The sequence below is a fragment of the Amphiura filiformis genome, chromosome 3 (assembly GCF_039555335.1).
Source record: "Amphiura filiformis chromosome 3, Afil_fr2py, whole genome shotgun sequence".
In the NCBI taxonomy this organism is placed as follows: Eukaryota; Metazoa; Echinodermata; class Ophiuroidea; order Amphilepidida; family Amphiuridae; genus Amphiura; species Amphiura filiformis.
In genome coordinates, this window is record NC_092630.1 from 80,295,440 (window position 1) to 80,309,815 (window position 14,376).

Sequence of the window (14,376 nt, forward strand, 5' to 3'; positions counted from 1 at the left end):
AATTTCACACAGTGTTGCCAAAACTTTTCAGAGCAGAGGAGCGGCATATTGGCCCACCAGGCCGCAGTAAGGAGTCTCAAGTAGCCCAATTTCTAAGCTTCCAACAAAAGGGCCTGGATAAATACTGGATATTTGGGCGGATTTACTCAAATTTAGAACCCAAATCACCCAATTGGGCGCAAATGCACTTCTAATGGGAAGCTACGAACCGATCAATAAATGGTTCCAAAACCCTTTGTAATTGCAATTTGGAGCTTCTTAGAATGACTTTTGCAAAGTAGTCCAATTTTAGGTAAGTAGCGGCACATTTTTTTGAGTACCGGCAAGTGATTGCCAAGTAGCCCAATTGTGCGCCTAAGGCACGGCGTTGGCATCACTGATTTCAAATGGAATTAGCTGAATGCCACTCCTTTTGAAATCTATACAATGGATAATTCAAATATTGTCTTTCTTCAAGGACAAGTTGACACAAAATTTCAGCGATCCTGTTGCTGTGTGATGTAATGGCTTTGTGAAGTACATGTAACCGTTTTGAAATGATTCTGTTAGTAAACCAACAAAATGAGGATATGATGGGAAATATTTTTGGCGATATGATTGTAAATGGGATGATTTTTGTGTGAACAGTCACTGACCTTATACATATTACTCAATTCAACACTCTTATTCTGAACCTGTAGGTGAAAGCAAACTATTATATATCTAAAAATATTGCATTATCAACTTAAGATATATAATCTATATTATTCCAAGTATGTAGTGCTTCTCACTACTTCACACATCCCGCTACTAAGAAACACTAACAATCCATTTCCATAACTGAATAAATGGGAGCTTATCAATTCTACTAATAGTGATAGGCTGTATAAGGGTGTAGTTGCAAATAGCTTAGGGTACCAGCTTATTTGATGCACCTTGTTGTTCTGAGTAATTTGACACCAATTTTATTGAAATCGGCCAAAAATTGAGACAGTGCCGGCCAAATAACGACACACAAGGGGGGGGGGCAGATTTGACCTTTATTTTCTAGTTTTAGGGGGATTTTCTCACATTAAGGATTATGTAGTGCATTTTTGGTATCTACTTACATAGTTTTAGGTCCAGGAAGGTCATTTATGCACTTTTGTCAAATGAAATTTTTTAGTGTCCTTAAAATTAACGGTTTTGGGTAAAATTAGGCCGTGAGGGAGCAATACCTTTTAGCGCCCCCTTTCGCAACCATTTTTTATTTTTAAGTCAATCATACTAGAGATAATCATCAATCATCCATATTCTGAAATTTTCAGCCATTTATCACATTTGGTGTGGCTGTGGCGCTAATTTTTAATACAGGGATAACCTGTCCATAGCAATATACAGGGGTCAACGAACTTTGTATCACATGTAAGTCAATGGAAGCGTCTCTACACATTTTCAAATGGGTACCACGTGCAAGTGAAATAAGGTTGAGAGTTCAAATTTGGACACATGCTGTTATTTATTAGTAACTTTGATTTGATAATAAGAAATTATAACATTTTAGTGGGGGGGGGATACATAACAGCTATTATGCTGAACAGCACCCTCACATCCTAAATTGGCTCTTAAACTTGCATCAAAACATATGATTTGTGTAAAAATTGCATAAATATATCCAGGGGACCCAAAATCAAGTAAATAATCATTAGAATCCAACAAACAACAAAGAAAATGACCATAATTGTCAAAATAGTGAAAAATAGGGGGTCCCAAGAAATCCCCCTTATGCGTAGTTTTTTGGCCGGCACTGTCTCATTTTTCAACCGATTTTTTTTTAAAGGTGTCAAAATGCTCAGGAGGATTAGCTGCTTCAATTCAGCTGGTACCCTAAGCTTTTTGAAACATCACCCTTTTTTTTGGGCAGTACAGCCTATCACTACTACTAACCAGAAGTTTGCCAGGACTGTCTTTTCAAAAATCCAATCCATTTCCATAACTGAATAAATGGGAGCTTATCAATTCTACTAACCAGAATTTTGCCAGGACTAATCTAAACTTGTTGAGCTTACAATAAATCTGCAAATGTGTACCACAATACAAAAACACAATATAAATATATTTCAAATAACCACAATAGTACAAAGCCAACCATGAGTTGAGATATTGTTTGCACAGACAAAAATAAAAGTTCTTTGCTGTTGGTTATTACTTTTCTAACTACAATGAAGAATTTTTTACTAAATATTGTTTGCTGTTGACTATAAAAGCAAGTATGTAGCAGTGGCTAGGACACAATGACATTAAAGATTAAAAAAACATGGTTGTACCAACATTTTTGTTGTCAAAGTACAGGAAGAATGTTGAAGATACAGGAAACTAGCTTCACACTGTGTATTTAGACTTTGAAGCACAAACTTGATATTTGATAGCTTAATCATATCTTCTGCTACAAATAGTGAAGAACGGTGTAAAACATTTCAACATATTTTTGGGTCACAATTCTTTGATTAACTTGATTATATCTTACCGGTAAATGTTTGAATGCTTTGAAGCTTCCTTCTAAGAAGCTAATAACATCTTGTATGTAGCCACTAGCATGTCCTTTGCTTTCATCTAGTGTCCAATCATAGGATGCTAACTCAAGGAATTCATCCACCTTGGCATTCAAACGCTTGTAGATCTCTAGCTCAGCTTCACTCCTGGCATCACGGAAGATGTTGGTACTCTGTAAGCCTTGGGCATGGATATTGTCACCAGTGGTTCTGTAAAGCATACCAACAACAACAACAATAGTAAATACAAAATACATTTAAACAGTACAATTTTGCAGCTCAAAATGAAAATCTAGTTTAAGAAAACAGAGAATGAAATTAACAAAAATACAAAAATTCCTCTTGTTCTATACATGTTCAGCTAAGGGAGTGTTCATAAATACTATGGTGGGGGTTGGAAATATAAATTGGATCAAAAATAATTTGGGGTCCTAAAAGGGGGGAATTAAAAAAAATTCAGTCCTTAAAAGGGGGGATCAAAAATATTTGAGGGTTTATGTCCGGGGTAAAGTGTACGACAAGGCATGCACATTCCAAATTTTTTGTGCGCTCTGGGTGCATGAATGTTAAATATTTAACAAAATGTGTGCACTTTACAATTTGGATGTACCATTATGACTCCTATAAGTAATAACTCCAAACAGTCATTAATTTTTAACTAATGAGTTAAAAACATATATTTTTGGCTTCTTTTTAGGATATGAAGGGGGATCAAAAAATATCCATCCTTTTTTAGGGGAAATCAAGAAATATTTGATGTCCAAAGTTCCAACTTATCCACCCCCCCCCCAAAGTATTTATGAACACTCCCCAAATCATGAATTAGAAAGCAAGGGCTGGTTTGTGAACACAATTAAGTTTATCATAGGTTTGTAATAACTTAAATTGTAAGAGTTGCTTGCGTTTGTGAAACTAGTTCCAAATGTAAGTGAAATTTAAGATTGTCAGAGCTTACTCTTACAACACATAACAGATTTATCGCGTTTGCCAAAGTCAAACTTGTATTAAGCCAGCAAAACGAAACATAAGTCTGCAGAGAGAGTAGACCTAAATTTGGTCATAGAAAAGTTGTAACATCTCTGTAGGTGTAAAATATATTAATATTCTACATATACCGTACTGACGCGAGTATAGTCCCACCTTCGAGTAAAGTCCCACCCCCAAATTTTCGAAAAATTTCAGAAATTAAAAAAAAAAAAAAAAAAAAATTTCAAGATATTTTGTATTTTTAATATGAAAATTGATACTTTGTATTCATGTCATAATCTATTAATGATTTCAAAATGCATTCAAATTCAATGCATTTTGAAATCATTAATATACTATGACATGAATACAAATTATCAATTTTCATATTAAAAATACAAAATATCTTGAAATTTTTTTTTTTTTTTAGGTCAACCATGAATGATCCTAGCATTTAGGTCTAGGTCTAGGGACACTACAAAACCGAAAAAATAAGAAACTTACAAACTGGGACTATACTCGCGTCAGTACGGTAGTATAAAAACTTAATAACAGCAACAACAATAATAACAAAAAAAACCAAAACAATAATAACAACAACAACAACAACAACAACAACAACAACAACAACAATAACAATTGATTAGTCATAATAATAACAATAACTACAACATAAAGAAGAAAAAACACTTATCAACTTCAACAATTAAAATGGCATGAAATATGCTCTATGATTTCTTACTCTAAATTGATAAAAGGTTAATAAAAAAAATGATTTGGAACAAAATATACAGGGCTACAGACCTACCTATAAATAGACATTGAGATACATCTGTATATATAAACATAATAACAATACTTTGACTTTAAATATAATGTGCATGGAAGAAAAAATGGAAAAAAAAGAAAATAAAGAGAAAAAGAAAGAAAGAAAGAAAGAAAGAAAGAAAGAAGGACTAGTGTCATGTGCAGTTGTATAAAAACCTATATATCAACATTTACAGTACCACATTGAAGAGTACATACGGGGGGTAAGATGAAATTGTAATCACAAAAAAAAACACATTCACCTAAATTTGTCTTATGATTACGTTTCCTGAATGTACGAAAGTCATACATGCTAAACATATTAAGACACTCTTACACAAGTGCTTTTTCACCCAACCTGTTGTTTACTTCTCACACATTTCATAGAATGTACTTACCCAGTTATATTTGAGATGAAAGCCTCCAGGAATTTACAGGCATTCTCTAAATGAATTGTGTTCACTGTTACTTGCACCAACTACAAACAAAAGTTCAAATGTATTTATTTAGTATTATGACAAAATATGACAATCATTTTCAGAGTTGTTTGTAACTTTTATTTTTGTCAAGTTGACTTATACCAATATCATACTAGTAAATGCAGCATGCGATTAAAAAGTCACTAGTGATCAAATGCCAGTAAAAAATGTAAAATACCTAGCATGTAGTGTCAAAGTTGGAAGTCAACTGGTTGCGATTTGATGCTACTGAATGCTAGTGATTTAAGATTGATACATCAACGATCGCTTTTTAAAGCAAATTCAAAAAAACTAAAACACCTAATTTCTTGTGATTTCTTTGTATGATATGGGCATTAGTATTCTACACAGCATATTCAATCATTTTAATTGGTGCAGGTTCTAATTTTTTTTCGTAGCTTGACAAGACCCACACAATGTTTTGGGAAAGAGTGCTATTGGTTGGACAACAGCTGCTCCAGAGATGGCATCAAAACATGTTTTCCCATCAATTACATTCATGTTTTGAAATAACCAAATATGAAATATATGACATTATGATGCGTACCTCTGTTAGACCAAGTGAGTCCCTCTTGATAAGTTCACTTAGACAACCACTTAACGTCCTTGTCAGCAAGATGTTGGTAGATTTGCGGATCATGTCATCCCTCTCTGTTTGTGCCAGATGTAAGTCTTGTGAGAACTTGTGACATGCATAGATGAACTCTTTGATCTGGTGGTAGACTTTGGGGACAAACTCTGAGAATGGTAGTCTCCTGGGGTAGGGCGGCTATGAATAAAAACAACATTACATAATGGTTAAGCGTTTCCTTACTCTTCAAAGTTGGTAAAACTTACAAGGAGTATATGGTATGTATAAACTGTACTTTTAGAACTGAGAAAATCATCACATCATGTAGCATCCATTATTTGTTAGCACAAGTTTTGGTACTATTAACCACATATATGTGTGAAAACACTGTCATGCAATAATAAGCATTGAATTTGGTTAATTTAATATTTCAATAATGAGCTAAGTAAAATGCCACTTACCTTTTCTATAGTTTCATCTGTGAATGGGAATGTTCTCATCAAATTGTTGTACTCCTGCTCACTCTGTACCACAATAGCTGTGTAGTTGTCAGAGTCAAAGATGTCACTGCAAGATCAATATGCAAAAGTCTATCAAATGGGAACACTGCGATAGCAACGGAATGCTGTACCAGCAATACAATTGGAAATTTTGATTTACTAATTTGTGGCTAGAACTACATGCTTTGGATATGTAATCACATAAGTAATGACCTAATGTACCTCAACTGCATCACTTTAAAGGTAACTTGACAAATTGGCGAAGCATATTGGTTGCAATTTTCATTACTACTTCGTATCAACCACCTCATCAAGTTTACAGTAGGAATGGGTCAATTAGGGGATGTTCCCTTCCTTCAACCGATATTTGTAATTTTCAATAAGGAGGCCATTTGTTCAATTCATACATGTATGACCTTAGTTTCCAAAACCACAATGATATGGTAGGCCTTGAGACTGTAGTATTCACAATACTGTGACACACAGATAAGAACCAAACTCTACTACAGCAATTGTGCAGGGTTGCTAACGTGATCTATATCTGAAGTGCAGATATCAAGCTACTATACAACACATACATCACTCATTTGATGCCTAAAATCTCTAGTGATTCCAAACCCAATGGTAGCAATTCAGTTGCAACATTTGTCAATGGTACCTGATGTGGTCATTCCCCCTGTATTTACTGGAGTGTAATAATATTTTACTTGCTTTATTCAAGGATCTAAACTTGTTATCCAGATTATCTATATACACCAAGATATTATTTCTTACCCATCACCTAAAAAGCAAGGACTAAATAGTTGCGTTAACATTATTAGTCATAGATACATACTGTATCAAAAAGATTGGTACCAATCAGTTTCCGATGCTTATGGTCTTTTCCAAATCAATATGGAATGGAATCCATGACTTCCCAATTCACAAAACCTTGCAATCAATCTTACAGTTGATTTGCATCACATAAACCCCTATTAAATCAACTGTAAGCTTGATTGCAAGTCTTTGTTAAATGGGGCCTTAGGATTTGTAGTTTTTAAGTTTCCACCACAATATGAACATTTTAAGTGTATCAGAGGTTAAATTTAGATGTGTCAAGTCTTGTCTGTTAGAAAGTTTGTGGAATTCAATTAGCACCAATCATTTAGATCTAGGTTGTACCAATCAACAGAACCATTGAACTTTTCCAGTTGAAACCCATACACCTCTAACAGAAGGCATCACCTTAATCTCCAACACAGGGAGTGTGAATTTCAAATGGTGGACTCCATTTGAAATCTACACCCCCTGTGTGGGAGATTAAGATTGTTCCTTCTAAGTTCTATAGGTGTATGGATTTCAACTTGAATAGCACATTTTTGTTTACTTCTCACTCTTTAGTTTGATACATCATAATAGAAACCTTCCTGGTAGATGAGTACACCTGTAAACCACTATATAAGCTTCATAGCTTTATAATGTTGGGGGTTGTGAAAGGGTCAAAGTAGTATGTCCTATTTACATTGTGCAGCAACTGATTAGTACACACCACCTTCAGGCCATGGCCTTATTTATGATGAACTGTAAATACAAGCACTCATGGTAAGGTAATGACTTGGAATAAGGCATCCATGGATATAACACTGTCTACTGCCTTCTTCTAACAAGCTCTAACTTATTCTGAATAAAAAATCAATATCTAGAAAAGAACCAGAAACATGTTAAATTGCACGCCTCTTGTGACTTTGCTAGATAAATCTTAAATGAGTGGTTGTATTTGTCAGTACCTGTTAGATGGCTACAGGTGTGATCTATTACTACAGTTACACACAAAATGATCAAATACAGTGGGCCTATCTTTCAATCAATTACTACAGTGAAATTTATTTATGCCTCTACTACTACCGTCTGTTGTTATAAGATTAGTTATGGCAACATCACAATGAAAATGAATGAATGAGTATTGTAGTGATCAGGCAATAAAGTAGAGAGTAATTGCTTGAATTTATTTATGTCTAATTAGTGCACATCAAGAATTGGTAGAATAAAAATGAAGCATCTGTCATCTTCCTTATCGCCTGCTTCAACCAAATCACTTCATTTTTTATTGTTCAACTGAGATAAGGTGTTGAATTAGTAGGAAATGATTTTAACTGCTCAAACTTACATTAACATTACATGATGTATTGGGTAGCAGGACACTACTTCTGCTAATGTTACAGTTTTCCCCACAATAGTAAAATACAGATTTTATTAATTTTCTTTCTACAGCAGGTTAAGATATTTTCCTCTCATGAAACCTCAAGCCAAGTTGTGTTGAAACAATCTGGGTCAATAGGACACAGACAGCCTAAAGTAAACCCAATTGGAATAAATTAAAGCACTATTTTAGTGCAAAATATGAATTGTTGGTCGTCTGGCCCTGGTCAATTTCCATGGATATAATTGTCCATTCCTACCTGACCTTCTCAGTTTGATATACATTGAGTCAGCATCAAAATCAATCCTAACTAATTCCGGCTGCTCTCTTATTGTTTTGACAGATGTGCAACCGAGGTAATAACTTAAATTAGTTAAAAGGAGTCACTTAATGTTACAGGTTGAAATTTACTCTATGACAAAGGAACTACTTCCCACACTAACACTAACTTTCTGTCATAGGCTTTGAATACATATAATAGCAGTCAATTTACATATATACCTGGGACATGCAGGACTGTAAGCAGGTAGCTTGTTAGCAGCAAGTACACCAACAGCCATATAGAGGGGGATTGGAATTGTATAAATATACGGATTTCATGCTAATATGCATTAGCAATCAGCTGTATCAAATATACACTAGAATATGATGCTTATTTCATGTAACTCCCTTGGCTCCCAGTTTCAAGAAAATGGAAAGATATTAAAGAATTCCAATAATGCAATTTAATGTTCATGTATACCAAACATAAAAATAGTGTTTGGCGTTACAAAAAATGAAGCAAATACATATTTTATCTGCAGATGAAATAAGAAAATCCAGGCCTTTACCAACTTAACTTGACACCCTTACCATAATAAGCTAAATGTTCTACAATGAATAGCGCAGCTAGATACTAAATGGAAGTGATTTGGTTAATCAAGGAAGGCTGGCTTACAGATGCCAAATTTTAATCTGGATTTGAAAATCTGGATAGAAATAGTATATTAAACCTACCTTCTTGGATCAGTGTATAACCTGTAAAAATATTATTGGCAACTCATTCATTCATTTTGCACTCAAAATAATCATTTCAAGAAACGCTACGCTACAGCAAACCCTTCACACTATCTATAGCCATGATCTAGTTATAGGCAATGTGATTGAACAAAGCCTAACCTAGGTACTTTCTAATAATAGTATTAATTCTACTTTTTCTCCACTTTTTAAGGGTAATATTCACAAAAACAAGTTCAAAGCAATAGAATGATCTCTTTGCATGTTCATCTGAAGTAGTTGTAAACATAACCCTAAATATCAACTACAATGCAAATAAAGCTCTAACAAAGCATTCTCACATGATGAGTGCATGCATGTTACACCTCCACCTCTAACTGTTGAATATATCATGTCCAAGGCACTACACTGTCATCTAGAGTGAAATTAGTACCATCTTACAGTAAACATTCTTTATCCAATTCACAAACAGCAATTACTCATTGATCAATCAAAGGCAGCTAAATAACGACGACTTTGGATCAAATATTCCAAACATGGTGTAACAGAAATGCCCCAGAAGTTGTCGGTATTCCATAAATTGGCTGGATGCTAATGAACACATCGGTAGGTGTTTCTTTCAGATACACATAAAAAGGAGTAAAACACAATTAAATAAAAATCCACAGGTAAAGTATACATATGCCATGAAACTGTCTCTAAATCGTAAATAATCCTACCTGAATATTTGCACCCATTTCTTCATCAAGATTTCATTATACTGGTCTTTCAGTTCAAACAAGAGTTCATAAACTGGTATGGTACCAAACCCATAGCTCTGAAAATAAAACCCCAAAGTTTAATGTCAAGTATCATAAGTGTACTTTGAATCTCTATCATGTGGTTTGATTTCACAGAGACGATAATTGTGACACAATAATTGCATATATTAGTATAAACACAATTATTGAACACAATTCCAATGTCATGCCAGAACAATGCTGACAGGTCAAAGTGCCCATCTCTTGGCATTTGGGCTGGACTCACTCCAGTTTTATTTCTTATGTGGGGGTTTACCGCTTCTTCCATACAACAAGTCTGTTTTACCGTTGCAGCATTATATACAGGTAACCAGCCTCATCTAAGTGCACAAATATGCAATGACACACAGTGCTCAAATATGCAAGTATTGTGATCATGAGTAGATGTTCGGACTACTATGCCAATGTGCCTTCTATGCTGTATAATTGAACAATAATTATGAAGAGATTGGTATTTCTTTCATCTACATTTACTGCCACTGCCACTTATATCAATTAAATATCTATCACAGTTGAGTGATTTTTAAAAGGTATATCTATATATGTGTAGAAATGAGTGTTGACATAAGAAATCTGAAATTGCAAATTAAGGACGTATTTACTAGTAGTATTACTTACATTCAATGTCTGTGAGAAGAGTACAACCTGGTCTTTGACTTGTAATAGTAATGTTGCATCTGTACAGTATGCCTGCAATAAGAAATGAAATCATCCTCAATATACTAAACACTATGCAGCATACAAATACCTGAAATCATCAAGCCAAGAATTCATAGCATACAATTAACTATCATGATATAGTATTGAAGTATTCAATTGCATCCAAAAAAGGTGTGTCAAACCAAGCTATTAGTGGTTGGTCAAGATGCAGATTAGGTTGAAAAAAAGCTAAGTTGTCAAGAAATTGGACATTCCAAAAATACCATCTTAAAATGGACAAACTTTGAATTTAAATTTACAGAAACCATAAGTACCTCAGAATATTGTCTATTTTTATTGACACATCGGCTAACTTACTGAATTGTTTCTAAGCACTGATGTGATTTTGGCAAGAGATGTATTCCATAAGTCATCCAGATATTCTCTGGTCACTAGGCCTTCTGTTGTGTTCATTATGTGATCCTCTACAACAAAGAATCTGAAATAAATACAATCAAGGGTGAAATAATTATATCAAATATACATCATTCTCATTAACTTGTTTAGCTGCCTGTGTCCCTGTTACAGTCCAATTAAGAAATAAAGGGTACTGCAGAATCCTTTACACCCAAATCAAGTGTCAAATATTTTATTTATTAGGTCACATTGTGCTGTGACAAGTGGCATATCTTCTCTGGATGATACCAGTAAGACACCAAATACTCACCCTAAAATTTGATAGAAGAACTTCTGGTAATGTTGTAATTTTTCATACTGTAAAAACAACAAGATATGATACAGTTATATTATAAAGTTTATATACAATAATGTTCCTAGGCAGAGATAATTAAATATTTTACACCACATATTAGCTTACCAATGCCAGCAGGTTTTTGAGTGCTGGGTGGCATTTCCAAAAACCAAAGGTAATAAATTAAGAGTTCAATGACCATGCAGTTGTTTCATTATTGATAATTTATTGCTAAAAACATTTTTCTGGCATTGAACCTTTAATACATCAGTGATGTACACATGTTTTGTTTTGGGAATTGGTGGGCAGCAACACTGAAATCACTGTTTAGTGGTTGATGGCATTAGTGAGTACTAGGCAGCACCTCCCACCATAGCTACAACCCTGTTACCAACATTTTGATTCAATTGGCTTGCTAAACTTACTTGTGATAAGATAGATAGGACTTTAGCTAACTTTGTACCACCCACCTGAGCCAGTTTACTAATATCTTGACCAACATGCTCATATTTATCTGTCTATCACTATTCCTCACAATTGGCGGCTTATTTCTACAACTTGAGCCAATTCATTATCATTTTGTCCCAATCTGCTTACCATATTTCCCTGTGGTTGTATGGCTAGTTTAGACTGTTTGGCCCTTTGTTTTCTATAGTATGTTTCAAACACATCCCTTTCACCTAACACTGAATAGATATGAAGACATCTGTAGACTGGGGAGAAGTCTACTTTATCCTGTGCATTGACTTCCTGTAGGTAACATAAGATACAACATGAGATTATGAACAAGGTTAATAACTGCACATTTGAGTCTTTTTCACTTTACCGTGGATGTGGTAAAGTTTTCACTATCCAAATGTGGACTGACCATACTGTGGCAACTGTAGTCAATGGCTACTTGTATGTGTTCTTCTCCTGTTTAGGGTCTTGAAACACAACACTGTCTGCTGATCATGTGTGTCTGCAGGAACACTAAGATTTCTCATGTATGTGCCGGCATTTACAAATGCACACACCCCCACACCAACAAACACCCCCTCCCTGGTATTTGCTATCAAACAGGGCATGTGATCTGGATAATGAACATGGACCTGTTTTTTTCTGAGTCTGACTGCCCAACCGGGGAAGTTGGGAACTTTACATATGTTCTACAAAATGTATACATACTTTTTAATAACATCTGACCTATCCACTGATTTTTATATATCCCCAATAGGGATTCCCAGTTTCAGGAACGTCCTTGGTTGGAATGTTAACTATAATAACAACATCCGCATTTGAGAGTGTTTTACATATGCACACCCCCATACACAAACTATCTATGAGCCTATATACCTCTTCTTCTTCTTCTGTAATTTCTTCTGTAAATGGATTGGTATCAGCCTCTACAAGAGTTGATTCATTTTGACCATTCTTCTGGAAGACAGATGTTTCTATATTACTTCTTCTCTGGACCTAAGAACACAAAACCAATGTAAAAGTTAAATATTTCTCACAAATGGTGATATCATGTTTGCTGGTTGTAATGATTAAACAGAATCATACACTGCATTCAACTAAGTGCATATATTAAAGAAATATCCCCTGAAGTAGTTTTATTTTCTTTAGCAACTACAATGTAGATGCTTTGTATTAGGTTTGCGTCTGTGCATAAGTGGTTGCTCATGTTACTCATTTACTATAGTAATCATTTCCAGAATCAATAACTATTACACACCCGTTTCTACATTTTCACAGGTTTAACAACATTTTGCAGGTCACTCACAGTAGGTCAGCTGAGTGGAAGAAGGTCATAATCGCATAGTAATAGCAATGCATGCTCCGCTGACGTCTACAGATATTCACTTTTTGCATTCTCAATTTCTTACTATTACTATTATTACCATTGTTCATTGGTTCAAATTGATATCATAATACTTTTGCTGTACTTCTGTTTATGGGATGAAACTTTCCGATTCATTCACTTGATATAATTTAATGGTTTGAAATACATGTATGCAGGAAAAGACAATGTTCAGAGTAGAATGCATCATGTAAGAATGACAGTTGACCACATTCAATGAGCTGTTGCATGTTCTGTAATGCTAGGACATACTGCAACTGGGACAAACTTTCTGAGGGGATATAAAGACTATGTTGAATGGTCTTTTTGTGTACAATCAATGTATATGACAGGGTGATAAAGTTACATTCTTTATTCATGTATCTCCTTCTGATGGCCTTGCTGCTATCCACTTGCACGTCTGCAAACACACACACACTCACACATTTTCCCACTGCTCTTTTATTATACTGGCTTAAAAAATATAAAAGGAAAATTTAGGAAAAACAACCAGAAATCATTTCCAAACTAACAGTTATTATAATGGCCAGCATCACTTTAAAATCTTTAACTACAATTCAGTGTCTAATCAATTAGCAAATTACAGTAATTATCAAATTAAATCATTCCTGTCAATGACTAATGCCCCTTAAATACAAATTTGATGAGCCTTGTACATAATTAGTTCATAATAGTTCATATATGAAACAAATGTATGAAACAAATGTTGATATCAATGTAATAATAGCACTTACAGCTGATAAATTATATGGGCGAGTTCTGAAATTACTCAAACAGGGAACCAACGAGTGGTGAGAGATAACTTGCTGTATCATAAAGGATATGTCAGTACACTACCAGATTCTTATTGCAATTGTAAAAACAGAAATAAATATTGCTTTAAATAAAGCTTCATTGCAGAAACTGTGTAGTCTCTTTGTTGCGCTGGTTGGAATCTTTTTGCGCCTCGTATACACCAATTTGTCACTTTTAAAACTGGACCTTCGTCTATTCAACTGCTTGTAACTTTACTTCTTGAGGTCACATTGGATTCAATAACTTGCTGTATCATAAAGGATATGTCAGTACACTACCAGATTCTTATTGCAATTGTTTGCATAGGTACACCAGTATTATACAGTAGCAGGGGAGGATCAGTGTGGTACCAATGCAGTACCACTGCTAGTGGGTCCTGTGCAGTAGCAGCATTGGTCCTGTGTAGGTACTCTGTGTGTACCCGTTAGCAACAGCGTACCTGTGCAGATGGCCACAATAGAAATCTTGTAGCGTAATTGTAATAAACAGAAAAACAATTCTGAAGATTTTTTCCATATTCAAAACAAACACCTTGCATCC

The 14,376-nt window shown here is 34.6% G+C and overlaps 1 protein-coding gene across 4 annotated transcripts in view; it reads right to left on the reverse strand.

Moving 5' to 3' along the window:
- LOC140149238 (exocyst complex component 6B-like) overlaps window positions 1–14,376 on the reverse strand; it is a 51,001-nt gene that overhangs the window by 10,481 nt on the left and 26,144 nt on the right. For 2 of the 4 annotated variants that reach the window (XM_072171468.1, XM_072171467.1), the window contains exons 6-16: window positions 12,534–12,653; window positions 11,796–11,948; window positions 11,175–11,221; window positions 10,826–10,946; window positions 10,427–10,498; window positions 9,728–9,825; window positions 9,009–9,029; window positions 5,795–5,900; window positions 5,310–5,531; window positions 4,682–4,761; window positions 2,486–2,720 (exon numbers count right to left, since the gene is read on the reverse strand). In XM_072171468.1, the coding sequence (XP_072027569.1) occupies window positions 2,486–2,720; window positions 4,682–4,761; window positions 5,310–5,531; window positions 5,795–5,900; window positions 9,009–9,029; window positions 9,728–9,825; window positions 10,427–10,498; window positions 10,826–10,946; window positions 11,175–11,221; window positions 11,796–11,948; window positions 12,534–12,653 (1,275 nt within the window). The remainder of the gene's footprint in view (window positions 1–2,485; window positions 2,721–4,681; window positions 4,762–5,309; window positions 5,532–5,794; window positions 5,901–9,008; window positions 9,030–9,727; window positions 9,826–10,426; window positions 10,499–10,825; window positions 10,947–11,174; window positions 11,222–11,795; window positions 11,949–12,533; window positions 12,654–14,376) is intronic. The other 2 variants (XM_072171470.1, XM_072171469.1) reach the window with 1 other exon arrangement.